A 24,543-nucleotide genomic window follows, 5' to 3' on the forward strand; every position below is an offset into this window, starting at 1 on the left:
ACCATTGTTATATTCTGGGTGATATGCAGTGTCACTCGCTTTTATCGGATTTTTCTTGCAAAATGGCCTTTAAAAGAACACACAAACAAAAAAGACATGAGGAAAAAGGGGGATTTGAAGGGGAAAAAGTCACTTCGAAACCTATTTCCATAAACATTGTCCTGAGTTGACACTGTTTGTCAAGTTAAAAAATATAAAAAATAGACCCTTAGGTAGACATTTGTAAAATTACCCAAAAATAAGGAGAGAAGACACTCAGTTTTCTTGGCCAAGGAGAGCAAAAGAGTGACCAGACAGAGAAATGCTAGATTACGCTGTATGGTCACCAAAATTGATCTAAGGAAAAACCCTCCTTGCTATTTTTATTTAGGGGTTTGTCCTAACACAGAAAATGTGCCGCCCTGAGGGAGGGGAGAGCAAGCTGGAGACACCCATGTGATTTTGGTTGGATATGTGTGAGCATGTAGGTGGAACTAAGTAAGTACACGTATGTAAGCAAAGGCTCATGTAAACAATGGTCAAAATGACCCAGACACTTCAGTTATGCAACGCTGCGGCCATGGAAGATGTCCTCGGATGGAAAATTGTCCTCGAAGGTCTAGACGAAAGTCCAGACGCCAGGTGCTGAAGATGTCTCGGAAGGTCTAGTTACGCAATGATGCGGCCATGAAGCAAGGCAGTTGTCATCCCGACCCTCTTTACTCTTTGTAACACTTAAGCATTATACTACAACCTAGTATAGCAAGCAATAATAATTTACTGGTTATATCAATAAGAGAAAAATATGGCAATATGTATTATTTATGGTATATATGAGCACAAGCAAATATTCAATCAATCAAGCAAATATTTAATCAATCAACCCTCGATAATTACTTCAACACTGTTGTTATGTAACTCTGTTTACTATATACAATTTGTACTTTTTATAAAACTGGCATTTTATTGATTTGTATGCTGATTTAAAAGTGAACTTCTTAAGTCTGAGTTATGCTTCTGCGTTGCGGTGACAGCGTAGCAACAATGTAGACCCTACGGCGTCAATGAGCATTCGATAGTTCTGCGGTAAGGGAACGCGTTGCTTTGTAATTCACCGCCAAGCCACTAGGGGGGTGTTGCGTTTTATTCGTGCAGTTTTGGAGGACTCTTGTTGAATTCCTTGAATATTCCTCCAGTTAGACATCAATGGCAATGGAGATGGAATGCTTGAATGTGGATCTTCAGCTCATCAACATTAAACAACAAATGTTGATCGTACAAATGTTGAGGGGCAGGCGACGCAAAAGACGGTTGCGGAGGCGGTCTGTCCGACTGTTGATGCTGCACAGAGGCTGACAGTCACATTACTAATTCTAGCACCGGGTGGAAGCCAGCAAGCTGCGTTGTCCAGCGTTTTGTCCATTTTTTGACCGTGTCCTACAACCAGCCAGTGGGAAGCCACAGCAGATTTCTGGTGACTATGGAACTTCCCAAACTGCGTTGGAAGCCTTGATGGTAAACACGTTGTCATAAAAGCACCGAGGCACTCTCAATCAGTGATGATGTATCAAGTGTGTAAACTAAACAACTCTTTTGACACCAAACGTGTGCTTTATTCTTCATTTACTTGAAGTGTAAAATGTAAATAAGTCTCAGACTCAAAGCAAACATATACAGTATACAAAATAAATGATAAAGTACACCAACCAAAAATACGACATAAAGTGATAAAAAAAAAAAGCTGGGAGTTATTGGCCGTCTGGGTCACCGCATTGTGTGGCCATTGTTCCCAACACGAACATACTTGTCTCGGAGGTTCTTCCATTTTTTTCATGGTTTCGCTGACTTCCAGCCCCGGTATTTTCAGCAATCTCTTTTCACGAATTACTTGCCTTTTGGCAATCTTTATAATGCCTTGACGAAATATTGTACATGTGGTTGTACATACTGACCTCTTCGATGACCCTCTCGTCGGCTTGGTCCATTTTTGAGTGTAGCGCTAAAATGTTTGTGAATGGCGGCGATTTCGCGCTAAACCAGGAACAACAGTGTGAGCGGACCAATAACAGTCCATTTACGTCACGTCACCACGCGTTGACGTGACGCCTAGTCAGGATTTTGTGGAGGTGCACATCAGGCAACAGCGGAGGGTCGTATATAGGGTCTGCCTTGACGGCGTAGGCCTGCCTCAGAAGCATAACTCAGCCTTTATTAGTCTGGTCTCAGTAAAAGTTTATAATCTGTTTTAATGTGAATACATTATCCAAATAAACCATCTCTGGCAATGAGCGCTTTCTTACCCGCGTCAAACTGCAACATGTTATATGTAGCATATTTGTTCACAGTCTTCACAGTCTGCAGTTGACTGTTGCGGGCAAATGTTTTTACAGATTCAGTGCCCACAACTTCAAAATGCCTCATGACGCTTTTGTTTAGCATTCAAAAAAATGTTGATTCTTGAAGTGAACTGGACAGTTGTGCAGTAATGTTCTTAAATAAGCATCCCTATATACAGTATTTCACCTTGCATATGCAGTAGATACGTAGGAAATTCAACATTTTTTTACGGTACTATTATTTGTGAAAAATACAAATAGAGTGATGCATTTTTGTTTGGGTTGTTTGGGCTTCCACACTGTTTTTGCAAAACTACATTATTTTGTTAAAAATGATTCCTTAATCTCTTAAATTGCCTATTAACTCACATTGTAACTCTGAATAATGTAGCCATGTAAATTATCGCATATCTTTTAACATTTGGGTGAAAGGCAAAGTTGTTTGCAACCCTGAAATATTGTAGTTTTACCATCATGTCCTGCTGCCTTTGTACTCTCATGAGTGCTTCATTTTCATCTTTTGTACAAAGGAAATTATTTTTAGCAGTTTAAAATACTGGAAACATGGCAAATATGAATAATAATGATTAATATGAATAATAATCTCTCCTTCAGCTGCTGTGGAACTACAAATTCAACCTGACCACGGATCCAAAGTTTGAGTCAGTGGCCATAGAGGTTTGCAAGAGCACTATTGCTGAGGTCAGTCATTTGCAAAGCTGTCTCAATGATACACTGTATTTGCGATCTTTTTCAAATTTTAACTTTTATGTGAAGTTTCCCTGAATTGATTTTTAAAATCATCAAAACAATTTCAATGTCAGACCAGGATAACACAAGTGTGCGTGAAATGCACTTTTAAATGGTAATTTTATTATCGGGCTAAAAAAAGCTATTTCAAGCTACCTGGCCGTGTATGGAAAAAGCACTGTAGGTATGCTGCTTAAGTAACATTTGTTTCCCCTTAAAATTATACGTTCTCATTCACTTCTGACCTGTGTTCTATTCTTAATAAAATATTGACATTTTGCACTTTCACATAGTTGCATTCATATTTCATTCACAACTTGTATAGTGTCGCAACTTTTTTGGAATCCGGTTTGTAATATGTTAACGCATTTAAAATGGCATCAACCAACAATGAATGTTGCATTTACGTGAAATAAAATAAGCTTGACATTGTTACTGCCACTCTATCTGTGCTTTCATCTTTCTAACCCAAAAACTTTTAATTTGAATAGTAACATTTGTCATATTCAGGCTGTTGCTGCTAAGTTTACAGTTATGCTTGCCTATTAACAATTGGATTGAGATTTTATCATTTGTACAATTTAATGATTTTTTTTTTTTGCATAAACTCAGACTAATTTATTTGTAATGTCAAATATTTATTTATTTACAAAAGATTTTTTTTTGTAATGAAAATTAAGCAAACCAAGTACTTCACTACTCATACTGCTACGACTAATGCCTCATATATTTGGGGCTTTTTTTCAAACCTGTTATTCCTCTTCCTTTGAAGGGAGAGAAAGCTCAATTTTCTTTTTTTAAACCCCCACCCTATATTAGAACTGAACAATATTGGAAACAAGTGACATTGTGGATTTTTAGGGGTTTGCAATATATTGTGGTATAAAGGGAGTTACGACATACGCAACTTTCGTGATTTTGACTATACGACGGCAAAGTCTCGTCCGCCATTTTGTCTCCAATGTTTTTTTTTTTTTAAGTCGCGTAAACAGTACCTAGTTCCAGTTGCCGTTCTTCATGTCAGGATCCCCCTCCTACCCCAGCAGCGTCGCCGCTATCTTGCAGTTCCTTTCGGCCAGGAGAGCTGCCATCAGGCTCCGCTTTCTTGTTCTCATGCTGCTGCTGCTGTCCCCCCCCCGGCACCGACTCCTCTTGCGAGTCCCGATACGTTTTTTTTTTAGTTCGGACAGCAGGCTCGCATTGAGAGAGGCGACGCTGGCGACCTGAGCGGCCATGACATCCCTAAGACTTCTTTTAACCAATATACTTCTGCATCTGGAATAACTTTCGTGCACCACCAAACAACGCACAACTTGAAATGGAAATATATGTTAGCGAAGTCGGTAATTAGCATAGTGCTCGGCGCTAACTAGTAACATCGCAAAAACAGCAATAAAGGCTAAACGGTCAAAGAGGGTTTGTGTACTCACCTTTAATAGACGGACACAGGACATAGCAAAACACTAGCGACTTTTTCCAATTAACACAACTTGACCCTAATGCTGGACAACTGAAAGACAAGGAACAACAAACAATCTCTCTTCCCCTCTCCCTCTAAAAAAGAACAGAAGAGGACCCAAAGCGCCTGCCTGTCTCATACACAAATTTATTTTTGAGTCTTTTGAAAAGGAGTAAATCTCTCACTCAGTAACCAGCTGCATCCATCATAACGTTGTGCGTGCGTCCGTTAAAGGTGTGGCGGCAGGCGTGTCTTGAATTTCGTTCCGCTACTAGCGGCTGTCATAAAGTTATTAGGGAAAATCATCGTTTTTGATCATTTATGAATCATTATAGAATCGTCACGTGTCGAATCGCGATGCATCTAATAATCGATTTTTTTTTGGCACACTTTTATGCATAATACATGAATAGTTATTTTGAGATTTAGAGAGTACTCAGGGGTACTTAAGGGTTAAATTCTGATTTATGCAGCAATTTAGGTTACGTCGCCATTGTAGGAATGGAACTTGTGTCAAGTAACGCTGGTAGGCAGGTGGTGTGGACCCAATTGCAGGAAAAGAGAGGTAAGGCAGACCGGCAGTGCAATGTGATTTAATTAAGGCCAAAAAAAAGCACAAACTAAAGCTGAGGTGATCCAAAAAAAAAACACAGAAGCAAACAAAACTCAGGTTACTGACAAAAGGCTGGTTATCAAAAACTTACTGTACTTAGGGGAACATGAGGGCTTGGATGGAGAAAACTGACAAGAACAGATGCTGACGTGCAACGGGGAGCTTATATATACACAGACATGGGGTAACGAGCCGGCGAGGAACATGTGGGTGACACAGGAGGATGCAGGTTGGAGGATACAGTAGGAGCAGGCCCAACAGGTGAAATCAATGAGCAATCACAGGGACAAGTCACACTAGGAGGAAACAAACACAAAACCTAACAACTTGTTCGTAACCCGGGGACAACCTGTGTACTGCTATATTAAAACTAGGGGTGTCAAACGATTAAAATTTTTAATCGAGTTAATTACAGCTTAAAAATTAATAAATCGTAATTAATCGTAATTAATCGCAATTCAAACCATCTCTAAAGTATGCCATATTTTTCTGTAAATTATTGTTGGAATGGAAAGATAAGACACAAGACGGATATATACATACAACATACTGTACATAAGTGCTGTATTTGTTTATTATTACAATAAATCCACAAATGGCATTATTAACATTCTTTCTGTTTAAGTGATCCATGGATAGTAAGACTTGTCGTTCATAGAAGATAAATGTTATAGTTACAAGTTATAGTAATTTTATATTAAAACCCATCTTCATATTTTCGTTTTAATCAAACTTGTACAATTTTCAATCAAAAGTAGAGTTAATATAATAATAAGAAGAATAAAAATAACAATAATAAGAATTGAGTGACCAAACTCTGAGTAATGCCAGTTCACTTTGCATTGTTGTTTAGCTGTGTGAGAATAGGGCCTCATTACTACAGACTGAAGTGCTTTTCTTTTTGTGAACATTATTTTTTTTGAGAGATAGCAATATTATTTTTGTTGTGCTTTCATTAAATGATACTTCTGTTTGTTGTGAAGGAGTTGCAGAAGCGTATGCCAATAAACGGCGCAGCCCAAAGAACGCCTGTGTCCACTCGCCTTTATAACAGATATATCTCTGAGCATATCTTACCCGAAATACAACAAGAGACACATAATTGCCACTAAAAGAAAGCAAACTTACCGAAATATGTGTGGAGCACAAAGCAACAGCATAAACGTCTCACAACTACTAATTCTCCCACTATTAGAAGGAATAGCATTAGTATGGAACGGCGCTGCGCTGCCCCCAAGCGGCCGGTGGTATTCTCTTCACTCTTAATGTCCATAAACGGCCTCATTGAAATCTCTATGAGGCGATGCGAGAGTGGCTCATTCAGTGCATGCGTTAATTGCATCAAATATTTTAACGTGATTAATTTAAAAAATTAATTAACGCCCGTTAACGCGATAATTTTGACAGCCCTAATTAAAACTAGAGATAAACCGATTATCGGCGTTGATAGTTAGAAATTTGACGTATATTGGTATCGGCCTTTTTTAAATCCGAACTCCTGATATGAAAAAATCAACTTAAAACTGGGTTATTTCGGCTCAGATGCAGCCACGCCTCTCTCTCCTACCTGCTGTCTCCTGCACTAGTATTCACTCCGTCCTCTAATTGGTTAATTGGTAATGGTAAATGGCGTTACACTTGTATTGCACCTTTACACCTTTTAAAGGCCCTCAAAGCGCGTCACACATACAGCATATATCCTCATCTACCTACTGGTGACGCATCACCAGGAGCAACGTGGGCTTTAGTATCTTGCTGAAGGATACTTAGACAAGGTCATCATGGTTTTCTGTTCAGTGGAAATTTTTAAGAGAGCTATTTATTTAACATTTTATTCAACTTTATAAGAGATGTTTCTGAGTGTAGGGAATTTAGGCACTTCTAGAGCTATTATATTCTATTTGTGCGATTCAGTAAACATGCTTTAGGCCAGGGGTCAGCAACCTTTTTGGTGTGGCGTGCCACTTTCAAATTTTCTTGTCAATCAGTGTGCCACACCAAGATTAATGACGCACATCCGAATTTTTATATCCAACAGAGCTGTAATTTTACTCCAAAGAAAACAACATGAACATACGTTGAAATCTTACAACTACCATTCTTCTTTATCAAATAACTAAAAAATAAAAGTATATTGTAGAAAATATAAAAACTTGAGCATCATCTTATGTAAACATATCACACACACACAACCCAGCAAGAAAAGGGGAAAAAGCGTGATTGTCAGTACAGGTCTCTCACAGTACAGAGCGGGCTGTTTTAACCTTCAAAGTCAGAACAGGCGACTACTTTGTCTTTTTCACTAACAGTGAATTCTATGCACAATTTTAGATTTTATATAACAAATACAAAAGATGCCTACCTTAATGTGATCCCTGGCCCTGTTTTCCATGAATTTCATGTTTTGTCTCTTAGTGGCGTTTGACACTTGTTGTGCGACACACACACAACGCTCTCGAGGCATAATGCACAGAGCAAGCGGAAGTAACCAGCCAACCAGTTGTTACCGGCACCCCCAAGGGGCCGCTGTCCCCTACAGTATGACCAGCTTACTAGTTAAGCGTAAGAAAAAGAGAGGCAGGGAGCAAGGTGTTGAGAGAGTTGAGTTGTGCGAACAGCGCCATGAAAAGTGGCTGTGTCCCATGCTGGTTTTAGTTTTGTTAATAAAAGTCTCCAGCAAAATACCATCCAACATGTCACTGTGTTTTTATACACATCACCGCCTCTCTGAAGTAAGCACCGGGCGAATCGACGACAACAAGCCACGTTAATCGCCTGTCCACTACACACTACGGTGCAGAGTTGCAATTACCAAAAAAGTGCAATTGGTAACACAGTGTACTTCCGCCAGCTCTCTGATTGGTCGGCTTCGTGACATGTTAGTAGCGTGGGCTGAATTAAACGCGCAGAGAAAAAAATCCGACAAGCGCAGGAGTCGAGAAATTGGGGAAGAGCTGGAGGTGTGCTCAAAATCCATTATTGCTCGCATATAACGCCACAGGCAAAGTGGGTGAGAGGGACGGTCCCTTAAAGCCCCTAGATAACAGGGCGCGCAACTGAAAATGCCTTAATTTCCGGTAAAAAGGCGCATTGTAAATGGGCTCGCTTCCACTATCCAAACAGCTAAACATGAAAAGGTTCACACTCTGGATGTTTTCAGTAATCCTTTATGTGTCTCTTTTCTTTTTTGTGAAACTAAAACAATGAAAAAATACATGCAATCAGCAACAATGCTGCAAATAACAAAAATGCCATCCATATATGCAAACACAATTAGCCTGTATTTAGTAGTTCTTAATTAGAAATATCAAACACATTTCCCTCAAACATGCAACCTAAAGACAATATAAAGAGTGTAATTCTCAATTTGACAACAAAATACTCACAGACGTTGCTCTAAAGAACACAAATGCCACTGAAGTTGTGAGAGTGGAGCTGCCATGTAACACACTGAATCACATTTGAAGAACTTCCTATTTGCATTTTTCTTCTACTGTTTTAGAACCAATAAATAAAACGGCCACAAGATGGGGCGCTTCAGCAACTGATAAAGATACAACCGACAATAAACATAACACGCTTTTTTTTTTTTGCCATGCCCTCGCGTGTCACTGGTTAACCCTTCCCGTGCCAGTGCTGACACACGTGTCATAGGTTGCCGACCCCTGCTTTAGGCATTTAAATACAGTTCAGTGTTCGCATTATTCAAATTTTTTACGCCAATTTTTACACTTTTACTTCAAATGAATATCTGTTCCAAAAATCGGTTAAAATCAGCCCCACTAATTTATAATAATTGGTTTCGATCCTGAAAAATCCATATCGGTCGATCTCTAATTAAAACTAGCTCTAACTTTCACCAGATGACTTGAATAGCTCTGTTTGGGATTTTGGTTCCTTGCCATGACCACGTTGTATTTATATAATACCATTTAATCCAGGCTAAGGGTGTTCATCTGTGAATGATGAATATTGCTATATTTAAAAAGGATCCAGGAAGCCATGTACAAGCATAGCAAAAGTTTTATGAAGCAAAACAAACAAAGGAATTTTCGTTGCACATGTGTAATGACAAATCAAGAACACCCCCCCCCCCCCCCCCCCCCACCGAAACTGAACCAAAGGACATTTTAGGCTACCGCTACAAATCTATTTTTCGTACAAAATAAATATAACCCAATAAAACAAAATTTTAGTAGCATTGTTATCTTGTGTGGTAGGCCTACCTTTAAATAGTAATTTCCTATTATGGGGGCAATCCAAAGATCTTTTTTTTGCCATTTCCTAGGCTGACTTCCCTCTTATTAAAAACAAAAAAGCACACAAAACCAAAAAGCTGAAGGCACGGTTGCCCTTAACTAGATTTTTGGGATGCCTACTGTAAATTTCAACAAGATGGATTTTTTCAGCAATTGAAAGAAAATCTACAATATTTGAAAAAAATCTTTGCCTCTCATTTAATACCTACAGCTGAAAGAGTGCAACGAGGAGGAGCGTGGGAGGGGCTACCTTGTGTCTTGTCTAGTGGATCACCGTGGAAACATCAGCGAGTTTCAGTGTAACCAGTATATCACCAAGATGACCAGCATTATCTTCAGTGACTACCGACTAATTTGTGGCTTCGTGGACAAATGTAAAGATGACATTAACAATCTACGCTGCGGAAGCATCAACATAGGACACAAGGTGACCTTTAGTTAAATTGAATGCTTCACATATACAGAGCAATGAACTTGTGGATAGAATTTTAACAGTGTAACAACAACAATTGGTACTTTTGATTTCATTTTTATTCTTGCTTTTGCTGCTGTTTTTTTTCACTTATCAGGACATCCATAGCCAAGGAGAAGTCATTGCTTGTCTGGAAAAGGCTCTTGTGAGGGAGGCAGAGCAACAAGATCAAGTCCGACCAATCAAAGAGGAATGTCAGAAGGCAATTCTACGTGTTGCTGAACTTTCATCAGATGACTTCCATCTTGATCGACATCTCTACTTTTCCTGTCGAGACGACCGTGAGAGATTTTGCCAGAATGTATGAATTTTTCTTCTCTGGAATCATTTGAATTACCGTCATTAGAATGAATAGAATCTGGCAAGTTTCTATTTTTTATGACATTTTTTGCACTTCCCTTTGAAGGCAATTTCTAGAATACAAATTCTTAAAATTTGTGACCTTAATGACCAGAAGCAGTGTAGAAAATGGATGTATTGATTAGGCCTGTCGCGATAATAAATTTTAGTGTGCGATAATTTATCTCATAAATTATTGCGATATGTGATATTATTGCTCCCCCCATTTTTTTTTTTTAAACCAATTTACAATGAGTGAGAATACAGTATATATTAATAGATCAAGTACACCCATTTAAATGCGATAAATATTTACTCTTAAATTCAAATATACTTTTTAAGAAATCACAACTAAAGATTTTCGATCCAATTCAATACATTTGATGCTCTGGGAAAAAAAAAAAAAAACTATTATATTTTTTGTTTAGTTTTTTTTGCTATCGAGCAAAAATTAAGTTGCAATCATATAAACATGCATTTTAGTGCATAATATTTATGTGCTTACTTCTTACTGATCTGAAAAAAATTTGTATAAAAGTGCTGAGAACAATCTTTACTGTTTGTAAAGTGAGGCGGGGCACATTGTTGATTGCAACAGCTCTCTTTGCAGCTAGGTTTACTGCATGAGCAAGACATCCTATTTGTGGTCCGAATCCATCTGTGTCACGTACTGAATTAACAATATTTGCAACATTATCTATAGTCACTGGTATGGATTGATTTGGCCTTCTTAACTTCCATTCAGTCATGACAGTTTAGAATTCATCAATGTAGTATATGGACTACGTGCCCCATAATGACTCTGGGGTCACGTAGCCAATGGCATGGGACGAAGCACATCTAGTTTGCTATTTCATGATATCTAGTGTGCGCGCGCATTAAAAAAGTTAGCAAACGCCGCTGAAGTTGCGTCTGCTCATTACTGCACAACACCAGCATATGACAATTGACTTTCATAAACAGGACGAGTTTGAAGCACAGCGCTCTTAATTAGCCACTCATTGTTCATCATTTCCATTCAGCTGTCCGTTGTCAAAGTGAGGTTGTTCTTAGCAGCCAAGTCGGTAACGTTTTGGCGGACTTCGTTGTAAATATCCGGCGTTGTGGCAAAAAATAGCCGCCCCGTGTGAAGTGTCACCTCTGACGGGAGCGCCCACACGTCAACAACACCAGCGCGCCGGAGATGGTCCGCAGTCATTCCGGAGCACTGACGCGGCCGGTATACGTTGATATAATGGGAACAATTGGCTCCGGCGCTATTTTTTTGCCGGACCTGGAATGAAGATGCATTTTGCGCAGTTGGTAACAAGGAATCCAAACTTTTTACAGCACGTCTGCCACACGCGCGCACGCACGTGCATGCTAGGCGATAAATCGCAGCGGAAAAATTACCGCCTTCATTTTTATTTATCGTGCGATAAATGGAATTATTGCATATTGCGACAGGCTTAGTATTGAAGAAGAACCTCAATTCTTAATTCTTAATTCTATTATGTTAAAAGATGGTTCTGTTAAGGAAAAACAGATGTTGTCTTTTGATACTGTATAGAACTATGAACCTTTTCCATTATTTTAGATTCAGGCGGGAGAAGGAAAAGTCTACAAGTGTCTGTTCAACCACAAGTTTGAAGAGGCCATGTCAGAAAAGGTGCATCCACCTCACAATTCGTTGGTTGTGTTTTTAGGGTTATAATTTACAGAAAATATTTTTTTTTCCTTCTAGTGTAGAGAAGCTCTGACAACACGGCAGAAACTGATCTCTCAAGACTATAAGATCAGTTACTCACTAGCTAAAGCCTGTAAGCTTGACCTGAGGAAGCATCGCTGCAGCCTTGACACCAACCTGCCACGAGCCCGTGAGGCCCGTCTGTCCTACCTGCTTCTTTGTCTTGAGGCCGCCGTGCACCGAGGTGACCTATTATTGTAGCGTTCCTCACATTCTTATCTTTACAACAGCACAATAAAATATCTTTCATTTGTTTTCTCATAAGAGCTAACATTGATTATCCTGAAATTTGTAGGGCGACAACTAAGGCTGCAACTATTGAGTATTTTAGTAATCAGTATTCTACTGAAAATGATGATTATTGGAGTTATCGGATAAAACTTTTTTTTTTTTAGGTAAAGAGCAATTATAAATGTACATGAGGGAACAAGATATTTTACCAAATTTTGAACCATTTTTAGACAATCAATGTCTTTATGTTAGATTTACATTGTTGAAAACAGCCAACAATTGCATCTCAGATGTGACTAGAAAAAAGCAACAACAAATTCACTGCTTTCACTCCAATAACTTAAGATCTTATAAAAAAAATCTTAATCTTCTAACCTAAAAGTGTCATTACACTTGATAACACACATCACTTAAAAGTTAGTTCAATTCAATATCCATTTGTGTCGAGCTCTTTTTAATTTTAAGTCTAAATTGTAAGTCCTGATAGGATTTTGAGTTTTTGCAGTGTTCAAAATAAATGTATAATACCTGCTGTGTTGAAGCACATTAGGCACCAGTGCTACTTGGTGTTTTGTCCATCAATGACTTCCGAGCTAAAATTGACAGTTAGTTTTATTATGTTTTGATTTTTCGCTGTCATCACTCTACAGCGCTGTGCTTTTACAGATTAAATAAAGCCTGTATGAAAGACATGATAGCCACACATCGACAGCAGTCATAATTAATGAAAACCTAATGTTGGTGGCTTAGTGGTAGTGTAGCCGTTCCCCAATCCAGTTGTGGGTTCAATTCTCCCCCCTGATGAACTCGTCTAAGTATCCTTGAGCAAGATACTGAACCCCACGTTGCTCCACGTGCTGCGTCACCAGTAGGTAGATGAGGAGACAGTGTAAAGCGCTTTGGGGGCCTTAAAAAGTTGGAAAGGCGCTATACAAGTGAAACCATTTACCTTGTCCTGAGTATCGCTCCTCCGCTATCGGGTAAACGTGTTGCCTTTGGTGGAGCGGGGGCTAGGCGGGTGGGTCACACGGTGGCGCCCGGCCCTGGTTTCGGGACTGGGGGTGCAGAAGTTGCGGCGGGGCCGCAGGTAGCCGTGGCTGGGCGGGGGTAGTGTTATGCAAGCGCTGTTTTACAATTAATACATGAAACAGTGTTCGCCTTGGTTTCCAGCTTGAAATACTCCCACACTTTTGACATTTTCTTGGTGTCTTTGTCTTCGCTTTCGTCCGCATCTTCGTCGTCAGCTCTATATTCATGCGTGGTTCAAATCAAATATATCCGCCGTCTCACCCTTGTTTGAAATCTTATAAAATCAAGTTATTTGAATTATTCAAGTAATTGTTTCAGCTCTAGCTACAACACAAAAATAGTGTGACTGAGCTTCAAATGGCAATGTATGGTTACATGTTTTTCATTTTAATATACAGTATGGTGACGTTGTGCAACCTGACTTAATAGCAGCCAAAGATGCATTATAATTCCACCAAAAGGGTTTATCAAATCTTCTAGATTAATGATTATACTTTTAAGACCTTTTTTAATGTCATTTCAACTGAAAATTAATACTTTTCTCGCACCCATTATTTAGATCATATTGAATCATATTAAATAAATAAAGCACTGAACATCAAATTTAACCACAATTACTAAGTGTGTTTGACAAAAGAATGCACATATATTGAAGATACAATTAAAACACATTTAAAATAACATTATAAAGTCTGTCAGAATTTTTTTAAACACACACGCACACAATAATTATGGACAAAAAGAGGAGGAGGACAGGACTCAGACCAGCCATCTTCTGTAACAGGCTAGCCACTAGTGCACCTGCCAAGACCCCAGTGAACATGGCTAACTCTTGAGTTAAACGGCGAAATTCACATTAATTCAAAAGGCAAACCGAAATGTTTAAGCAGGTCCACTGCCTTCGCATGACCCATAAACTGCAACCTAAAGTATCTGGATGCAACTTGAGCCCCTATCACATACTCCAAAACAATGGGAAAATCGCGGGACTTAACCGTGCAGCAGTTGTGTGTGAAAACAATTTCCCGTGTCGACTGACATGGGAAGCAGTGTGCGTGAAAGCAGGCGTTAAATTCCCGGGTCACAGCAAATGGCTGATGACCTAAATATCATAGCGGCGGCCAGTGTAACTTCCTCCCTCTTCGCAGTAAGACGAAAAGCGGTAAACAAACATCGCAATTATAAACATAGCAAGCTGGACACAGCTAAATTAAACTGAAAACATGACCAAAATTAAAATGTCAATTATTACGTCGGGCCGGGCCAGGGTTCTGTCTCGCTAACTTTTTGAAATAACTATATATTAACAATGTATGAATGATAAACTAAGGAATACTTGTTATAAAGTAAACTTGCCTTGCCTTGCCTAATTTGGGTAAAAAAAAGAAGGCACTGTATGGTCATTGCAGAGCCAGAGCGTGCCTAGACGTCCTTTTTAATCTTTCCCTCTGCGAGTCCGCAAAACCGCATCTGTTTATTTATATTTAACAAACTTTTCCAGCGTTATTTCGTTGTGTAAAACAATTTATAATGATCATAAAAATATGTAGTCTATTTAAACACTGAGAAAATGTGCGTTTTTTTTCTGCCAACCGAGAATTCGTTTTAAAAGAGAGCCTTTTATGCAGACATCGTCACAAATGTTATCACACAAAACGCGGGGCGGGCTTTAATACCCGCGGACCAGTTCGGGTCGGGCTGGACTTTTTAGGCCCGATTTTACCTCTATCTTAAAGTCTTGATGAACTGAAATTGGCTGCAGTTACGAAGTCGGGAATGCTCCCTGCGGGAAAAAAAAAAACACGATTTGAGCAACGTTATGTTTAACAAACTTTTCCAGCGTTATTTCATTGTGTAAATGCATTCATAATGATGTAGACTATTGAAACATTGAGAAAATGCGCGTTTTTTTTCTGCCAACTGAAAATTCGTTACAAAAGACAGTTAAAACATCGGGAATGCTCCGTCTGGAACAAAACGCAAAATGACCAACATTGTGACAGCCGATGCCGACCAAAAATGACATAATATCCGAAACAGATCACCAATGGACTCATTTGAAGTATATGAATGGTGGTCTGTTTTGGTGTTCAGAATCCACAATACTTCTGCCTGCAGGGTTTTCGTTCCACCGACAAACGGACGCATTCCCGATGCAGAGGTGGATGGATTCTCCGTTTTGCCGGTTGTGGTGGTTTAGCACGCACGAGTTGCATTTTGATTTGTAGTGCAGTGCAACATAAAAATTCTATGCGTCATCTTTGTTATGGATTAAAAAAAAAAAAACTTCGTCACGGATATAATTTAGGTTGCACTGAGATGTTCTTGAAAATTAAGACCACGATGAAAAAATTCCAGACATACATCAGCTAATTTAATACTTTTAATACCTTTAATAATGGAAAACTAAATTCAATGCTTTTTTAATACTTTTAATTACCCGCGGGTACCCTGATGTAGTTATGATACTTTGTGGATCCTCAGCTCTGGAAATCACTTTGAACATGTAAGTAGTTCTGTTTTAAAATGTAATGGGCATATTTTTTATATTGCTAGTTGGTCATGACTGGGCGATGTTCAGATGCAGGTCACCAGGTCACAACAACTGAGAGCCAATGTTATTCTGGATGCAGAGAAGTGATGTTGATGAAGTGAGCCCTAATGTTGTCATGTAATGGTTATAATCATCATCTAACAATATCTTTTTTATTTTATTTCTTTGTGTATTGTGTAGGCCGCACGGTCACTGGCGAGTGTCAGGGTGAAATGCTGGATTATCGGCGGATGCTCATGGAGGACTTCTCTCTCAGTCCAGAGATCGTACTGCATTGCCGGGCAGAGATTGAGACTCACTGTTCTGGCCTTCACCGCAAAGGTCGCACTCTACATTGTCTGATGAGGATCGGCCGTGGCGACCGCAGCGCCTCAGTCGACGGCGTATGCCAGAGTGCTGTAAGTCACAGCAATTACACAAGGCAATGAATACAGAAACAGTGGTTGGAACATTTGCTTTTCGGTATGTTTTTGTTTGTGCACACCAAATGGTTACAAATAAGATTTGTAAACAGGAGGAGATAAAAGACAAAATCAGAAAAAAGTCATATTGTGTAGTCTTTTCCAGCTGCTTCTATTATTTTCATCAATTTTGCTTCCACTGCAGCTTCAGACACTGATCCAGTCAGCTGACCCTGGCGCTGACTACAGGATCGACCGAGCGCTCAATGAGGCCTGTGAGTCAGTCATCCAGACAGCCTGCAAACATATCCGCAATGGAGATCCAATGTAAGGGGGCATGCAAAAAAAATATATCTAAATATTAGTCATGTCAGCCAGATGAATAAGTATTTTCTATTGTGTATGTGTGTACATGTGAAGGATCTTGTCTTGTCTGATGGAGCATCTGTACACAGAAAAGATGGTAGAGGACTGTGAGCACCGACTTTTGGAACTCCAGTATTTCATATCAAGGGACTGGAAGTGAGTGTTACCCTTCATATTGTGTTCAAGCACATGGTTGGTTTACATACCAAAGTGCAAAGATACTCCAGTTGAAAAACAATTTTAAATGGTGTTTTCCCCCAGATTGGACCCTATATTGTACAAGAAGTGCCAAGGCGATGCCGCACGACTTTGCCATACGCACGGCTGGAATGAGACCAGCGAGTTGATGCCGCCAGGCGCCGTCTTCTCCTGCCTGTATCGCCACGCCTACCGCACTGAGGAGCAGGGCCGTCGGGTATGACATAAAGCCAGAGATGCTGATCTGAGTTTGACATTGTATTGGAGGAATTGCAAGTTCCCTCCGTAATTATAAGTCCCAAACTGTTACCCGTTTTTTCATTAAACAGGTAAACGCTGACAATCAGGTAAGTGTTCAACAACCTCCCTCAAACAATATTCTGCAAAACATTAAGCTAATGGAGGGTAATGATGATGGTGAATCATGGTTTTGAATGACATTTTCGTTTGTCTGGATGATTGCATCCGTGATATTCTTTTCAGGGATTTTAACTCACTCACTGCCATTGAAGGTGATAGACGAAACAGAGCTGCTCTTAAAATGAACCATTTTTCCCTTCACTGCATAGTCAGTAGCTGCTATTGGTGCCAACCCCTTCCAGTCAAAATGGATTGGACTTCTCTGACCGACATTGGCACTGAAACACGATCACGTAATGCTAGCCATCTGGGTTGAAATGGATTTATTGTCTATTGCTGTCAATGGCAGTGAATAAGTAAGGGAAAAAAACCATAATTACCAAAACAAAAACAAAAAAACGGATGATATTGATGCAATACACAAACCAGCCAAAACATTATAACCACTTTAACAGTATAATGAAATTCAATTCAACAACTCCAATAAAGTTGGGACGTTGTTACCTAAACAGAAATAAAAACGAATACAATGATTTGCAAATCATGTTTGACCTATATTTAATTGAATACACTACAAATAATTTTAATATTCAAACTGATAAACTACTGTTTTTGGAAATTAATCATTATCTTAGAATTTTATGGCTATAACACGTTCCAAAAAAGCTGGGACAGGGTCATATTTAACATTGTGTTACATTGCCTTTTCTTTTAACAATGTTCAATTCACGTTTGGGAAATGAGGACACTAATATTTGAAGCTTTTTTTGATTAAATAATTCCCCATTCTTGCTTGATAAACAGCTTCTGCTGTTTATTAGCCCGCGGTCTCCGCTGTCATATTTTACGCTTAATAATGCACCACATATTTTCAGTGAGAGACAGGTCTCAACTGCGGGCAGGTCAGTAAGTCTAGTACCAGTACTATTAGCACAATTTTACTGTGGTTTGGCGTTATCTTGCTGAAATAAGCAGGGACATCCTTGAAAAAGATGTTGCTTTGATGGCATCTACCTTTCAGCATTAATGTGCCTTTTAGATGTGGAAGTTACCCTTGCTATTGGTATAAACAAAGCTCCCCTACTATTGCAGGTTTCTGGGTGTTGTTTTACTTTGCATGATCAGGGCTCCAGACTGCAACCAAAGGGTTGCATTTTGCGACTAAAATTAAAGCCAGTACGAGTATTTTTTTCAACTTGAGAGGTAGAAAAGCGCTATACAAGTATAGCACCATTTACTATCTAATCGCACATGCACGACCAGTAGCTGTATGGCTGTCGTGGAATCACATTTGAAAATATGTTGGATGTTTTGGCTCTCTTGATCAAAAAGGTTCCGGACCTCAAACTTCAACCCATGACTATCTTTAGATTCTGCTTTTTCAAACTTGAAAATATGTTGGATGTTTTGGCTCTCTCGGTCAAAAAGGTTCCCGACCTCAAACTTCAACCCATGACTATCTTTAGATTCTGCTTTTTCAAACCTTCATAGATATATTTTTGTTTTTGTCATGAAGGGGACACTCCGCATCCATGTTACAACTGGGTCCTCCCCCAAAAAATTCCCATGTTAACCTAATTTGTAATCAAGCAAACCGGTTGATGTCAAAACTGATAGAGAATAAAATATAGATTTACTGAATAAGTTTGTAATGTTATGCATTTATTATGAAAGTATTTATCGGATAAACAGGAAAAATTAGGAAAAATTGCATGTTGATTTACAGTGATTTTACAGTGTACACGATTTACAGTGTACACTGAATTAAGTAAGGGCCACTGTGGTCCTAGTAAAAAATGTTAGCCCTGATAATGGAGTTTTAAAGTGCATGTGATACCATAAAAAAAATCTTAAATAGCATTATTATTTGAATTAAAATCAGATTTTGACACGATTCGACTAGTACAGCAATTTGGCAAAGCGCAGATGACGAGAAATCTTTTAATCTGCCGTTTAGCCCCGCTTGTCATTATAGCGCTCTAGCGCCTCCATCTGGGTGATGCAGGCACGCGAGGAGGAGCGAGGGGGTTGGAAGTCTATACAGTTGAGAACCGGAGACGAGAGCGGGGGGGCTCCCTGGGCCCAAGCTGAGGATAGTGCTCTACAGGCGGGCACACGTTTTATCGGCCGGCGACCATAGTGTGCGACAAGCCGTCGGCTGAGTGGCCTTCTCGGTGGACAGGGTGCATTGTCACCCACAAAATGCAAGCCACCTCCTTATTAATACGTTTGCCATGATCCCAGTATTTGACATAACATAAAACACGTAGTTTACTCACTTAGTCATCTGTCCGATGGTCTCTTGATTGTCGGACATGTTTTGCCCATTATTCGCAGTGAACAGGATCTTTTGGAAAACCAAAAAGCCTCACACCGCTCTCTTTGGTGTAGCAACAAAAGCCTGCAGCACATTGGCCTGGCATGACGCAAAAATTAAACTAATTAATCCGCAAAATCAGCTTAATCCGCAGTCCTTCTGCGTACGATAGTAATGGCTGTATTGTGAAAATGATTCGTCCACTGACTTCACATTTGCCTTCTTCCTCAATCTGAAGGTCATGGGCATCCAAGGTTTGCTTACATGCAGTTTCCCCAGTTTCCCTGAACCTTTTGATCATTTTATGGGCTGCATGAATTCCTTGCAATTGTACATTGAGGAAAGTTGTCCTTAAACTGTTAAAGCTATTTTCCTATGCACTTGTTCAGAAAGAGGTGAATCTCACCCCTTCTTTGACTGTGAAAGATTGAGCATATCAGGGAAGCTTCTTATATACCAAAGTTACTGAATTTTGACTGATTATTACAAACAATAAAGTTTATCAGTTTGAAATTGAAATATCTTGTCTATGAAGTGTATTCAATTAAATATAGGTTGAGCATGATTTTCAAATGATTGTATTATGTTTTTATTCTTTTTTAACACAACGCCTCAACTTTTTGGGAATTGGCATTGTAATTGCCTTACTAAGGTGACCATTCTTTGTTCGGACTTGATGGTGTTCGATCAGTCTAATTTAAACATCTCTATTATGGACACATTATTGTGCTTGCTTGGTCCACATTAAGATAGCAATCTCTATCAGTATTCTGAGTCTTAATTGGCCTTATAAGCATTTGGGTTTTGTTCTCACCATCTCAAATGTATCTACAGTATTCTATCATGTGCCTATAGTTATCGCGAGACTGCAAAGTGGAGGTCCAGCGAATTCTCCACCAGAGGGCGCTGGATGTGAAGCTTGACCCTGAGCTGCAGAGGCGCTGCATGACGGATCTGGGCAAGTGGTGCAGTGAGAAGACGGACACTGGCCAGGTCAGGTTTAATAAACAGTTCCTGCATTACGCCACACTTAGATTTTATTTTTTGAATCCCAAATATATCCAAATTATAATGCAACTTTGTGCACTCTATACTCTATCTGCTGTATGTATGAATTACTTGTGTGTCTGGCCGGCCTGAGCTGCACATTTTTGACAAGGATAAAGACATTTCTTCAAAGGGTGATTTGGCAATTGCTTTCCAGGAGCTGGAGTGTCTGCAAGAACATTTAGAAGATCTAGTGTCCGCCTGCAGGGACGTTGTCGGCAACCTGACAGAGTTGGAGTCAGAGGTCAGTAATGTGTTCACTTGAATAGTTGGCTGAGATTATGAAGTTTACCCGTTAATTGTTACCTCGTCTCACACAGGACATTCAAATAGATGCACTGTTAATCAGAGCGTGCGAGCCAATGATCCAGGCGCACTGCCACGTGAGAACATTTCTCCCTTTTTTCTGAGCACACCCAACCTTAACACTAAATATCGCTGTCTATGTTGGATTTTCATTGCACTTGATAGCTCCTAAAACCTAAGTACAGCGGTAGAAAACAATAAGCCTTCTGTTGTGTGTGTAGGATTTAGCAGACAACCAAATCGATACCGGTGACCTTATGGAATGTCTGGTTCAGAACAAACACCAAAGGGAGATGAATGAAAAGTGTTCAGTTGGCGTCACACACTTTCAGCTGGTAAGTTTCTTATGATCTTCAAGGTTTGCTCAATTACTTTCACAAGAGTGAAAAATAAAGGAGCGATTGCTTTTTCAAACCAGTGTTTTTGGCAGCCCTTTTAATTTTCGCCTTAGTCTTTTGGACGATAATACTTATTAGTCTTAGTCATATTTTAGTCATCTCAAAATGTGTTTGCCTTTGTCTAGTTTTTGATAACCAAAACCCAGGACTAATTTCTTTTAGTTTTAGTCGACTTTTACTAAAAATGTTTTTGTCTATAAAATGTTTAAAAGTTTACTCGATAAATAAATAAATAAATAACTGTTTCCAACTATTTCGAATGAACATTGACAGACGAGCACATATAGTAGCGTCCACAAGGACAACGCCAACTTGGTGATTATTTTCTCAGCAGGAAAACGTTTCATTATTTTCATTTAACTCATTTGCTCCCAGAAACGTATAAAGACGTTCTATTTTTAAATGCTTAACTGTCCCACAAACGTATTTATACGTCTTTTGCATTTTTTTGTACAAGAAGCATCTAGAGTAGGCCTGTCGCGATAACAAATTTTAGTATGCGATAATTTATTTAATAAATTATTGCGATATGCGATATTATTGCACCCCCCCAATTAAAAAAAAAATTACAATAACACTGTGAGAATACAGTATATATTAATAGATCATGTACACCCATTTAAATGCAATAAATGTTTACTTTTAAATTCAAAAATATTTTTTAGGAAAAGACAACAATATTAATACTGCACAGAAACACAGAAGAAATAAAATGTGTTTTTTAAGAAAAATAAAATTCCACTTAATAATTTAAGCATCTAGGCAAATGAAAACATTTCCCCTCATAGCTTCTGCTATGGCGTTTAATGTGTAATACAGTGGTACCTCTACATACGGAGTTAATTCGTTCCAGGAGCTTGTTTGTAAGTCGAAATGGTCGTATGTCAAGCAGGATTTTCCCATAAGAATACATTATAATTCCAATAATTCGTTCCACAGCCCAAAAACCCACACTACATCCTAAATAAATACTGCTGTTACAATTGCAAATAGCAATTACAAAGAGCAAAACAAATAAAATATTGATAAAAATCAGAATAACAATAATACAGTACAGTACCTGTAATTATGTAACGAATTGGCTTCTAATGTGGCGGACTTATTTTTTGTGTACCTGAACGCACCGCGTAATGTGGCGGACTTTTTTTAGCGTACCTGAACGCACCGCGGGGCTGACGGTGAGCAGGAGAGCGCTATTTTACTTTGTTTCGATCCTGGCGTCAACAGCAGTGGACACTCGGCGAGTTGATGGAATAAATGATTTGAAACCTGACGAAGCTGGCGATTTCTTAGGCGATGTTACCACAATAAGAACTGTCACCTTAACTTATAAAGACTGGCGAACGGAGGGGGACCGCCGGCCGATATCGGCATTCTACGACCCAGTTCATGGATGCACACTTATAGTTTGCTATCATTAACATCTTCATTTCAATGGTAAGCGTCACCTTCTTTTTTTTTTTTTTTCTCCACCTGCACTAAACTTAAACTGCACTAAACTAAAAACAGAACTAAAATGCATTTTGCGTAGTTGGTAACAAGGAAGCCGAACTTTTAAAAGCACGTCAGCAGCACGCGCGCACGCAGGTGCACGCGAGGCGATAAATCGCAGCGGAAAAATTATCGCCTTCATTTTTATTTACCGTTCGATAAATGGAATTATTGCATATTGCGACAGGCTTAATCTAGAGCTTCCGATCTATCGCCCAAACAAAAAACAAGCCTTAAAACCAATTTTAAAGCAATAAAACTGGCCACCGGAGGGCTGTAGCACATTTGTTAAGACCTCACAACCCAATTCAAACAGTACAACTTTATTAGGGAAGTTAACAGAGCCCCTCCGCAGCTTGCTGCTCAGGTCCACCGCACGCTCGAGTGTCCTGCACGGAAACACGCACGGCCAAACCAGTCCCCCCCCAGGAACATAAGTTCCCCAGGCAAACGAGACAGTGGTCACCACAAAAAAAAAAAAAATCCATCTTTACGAGACAGTCGGCAATGAGGGAAAAGTTTAACCGCTGTTGCAGCCACCAAACGTCATCTCTCAGTTAGGTAAGTGTGAATAAATTGTTACTTTGCTATCAAAAGCTCTATTTGGCTGGTTGTTCATGTTATTTTGTAAAATGAAAACATTATTCAGATGTTTGGGATGTCACTGAAGCAAAAAATAGCCGTGTTAAAGTCAAAGTTATGTTTGAAATTTTTGCGTTTACAAAAAGCTCATTTTCTCCGTTTTTTTCATCAGAAATTGGAAAATTGCTCAAACTAAGCTATTTTCTAATCCTGATTTCTAAAGAATGGAAAAAGATATGAACTTACTTTTTTTCTGCTGAAAGAAGAGAGTCTAATCTTTCTTTTGGTGGGTTCCATGTTTATATAGCAATAGAACAGAATTTTTTGTGGGCCTTGCAAAATCAGTCAAAATCCAGTAAAATGGCCGGGAGCGAAGGGCCTTGCTCCGGTGAAAATGGCTGGGAGTGAATGAGTTAATTATACCCACCTGGATGCTAAATACTATATGTAAAAAAGCTGTTCGAGAGTTTAGAAGGACACGCGTAGTTAGCATTAGCCTAATGCTACGAGTTACATTTAGTGTGTAATGATCAATCAGGAAAGACCTTTAAAAGCTAATGCAACATTGCATGGTCTCTCTGGCCAAGAAAACAAATCTTACCTGTGTGCAAGCCTGCATATATGGAGACTGGAGACTACATACTGGTGAGTCGGGAGGGGCGTGGGGAGCGCAGCACATCACGGGTGACACAACCAGACCCTGCAGGCTAACTACACATTATATGTCACACATTATGAACATGTTACGAAAACAAGTGCTTATTAGTTGATTTATTTGGGTTAATAGGTAACACTTTATTTGACAGCAGAATCATTAGACCGTCATAATTATGACATGACACTATCATGGGCATTACTAAAAGCTTATGACAGATGTCATTAAGTATCATTTGGCAAATTATGTCATTAACTCCATTTATGTCCACCTCGGATCTTTTACATCCATTCAAAGTGAGATAATTTGCCGGATAACACTCAATTACATCTGTTTTATGCATTCAGTAATGCTCATGTTAGTGTCATGTCATAGTTATGCTTGTCTCATGACAGTCTTTAGGCGCCACTGTCAAATAAAGTGTTACCAAATACCATAACTAGCAATGAATGAAACAACTAGAACAGTAACTGAAGAAATAATCAGCACAGAACAATGAATTTTTATTGTTATTTCCATCTGTAGCGCTGCAATGCATGCTAGGAGTCATGTTGGTTAACAACAGTGTTGACAGCAGGTGGCAGCAGAGGTTGAATGTCTCCCCCAAGGGAGCAGTGATCGCCAAATGAAGCTTCTTGAAGCAATACCCTCTCACCCTCCCTCCTGTTCATGGTG

The 24,543-nt window shown here is 39.3% G+C and overlaps 1 protein-coding gene across 1 annotated transcript in view; it reads left to right on the top strand.

The window, feature by feature from the left end:
* LOC130922983 (Golgi apparatus protein 1-like) overlaps window positions 1–24,543 on the top strand; it is a 52,576-nt gene that overhangs the window by 11,949 nt on the left and 16,084 nt on the right. Inside the window, exons 3-15 of the mRNA XM_057848320.1 lie at window positions 2,931–3,017; window positions 9,608–9,823; window positions 9,966–10,169; window positions 11,784–11,855; window positions 11,931–12,117; window positions 15,928–16,145; window positions 16,354–16,475; window positions 16,569–16,670; window positions 16,776–16,929; window positions 20,245–20,382; window positions 20,594–20,680; window positions 20,757–20,819; window positions 20,964–21,077. Of these exons, the coding sequence (XP_057704303.1) occupies window positions 2,931–3,017; window positions 9,608–9,823; window positions 9,966–10,169; window positions 11,784–11,855; window positions 11,931–12,117; window positions 15,928–16,145; window positions 16,354–16,475; window positions 16,569–16,670; window positions 16,776–16,929; window positions 20,245–20,382; window positions 20,594–20,680; window positions 20,757–20,819; window positions 20,964–21,077 (1,764 nt within the window). The remainder of the gene's footprint in view (window positions 1–2,930; window positions 3,018–9,607; window positions 9,824–9,965; window positions 10,170–11,783; window positions 11,856–11,930; window positions 12,118–15,927; window positions 16,146–16,353; window positions 16,476–16,568; window positions 16,671–16,775; window positions 16,930–20,244; window positions 20,383–20,593; window positions 20,681–20,756; window positions 20,820–20,963; window positions 21,078–24,543) is intronic.

This window comes from Corythoichthys intestinalis, chromosome 1 (assembly GCF_030265065.1).
Source record: "Corythoichthys intestinalis isolate RoL2023-P3 chromosome 1, ASM3026506v1, whole genome shotgun sequence".
Lineage (NCBI taxonomy): Eukaryota > Metazoa > Chordata > Actinopteri > Syngnathiformes > Syngnathidae > Corythoichthys > Corythoichthys intestinalis.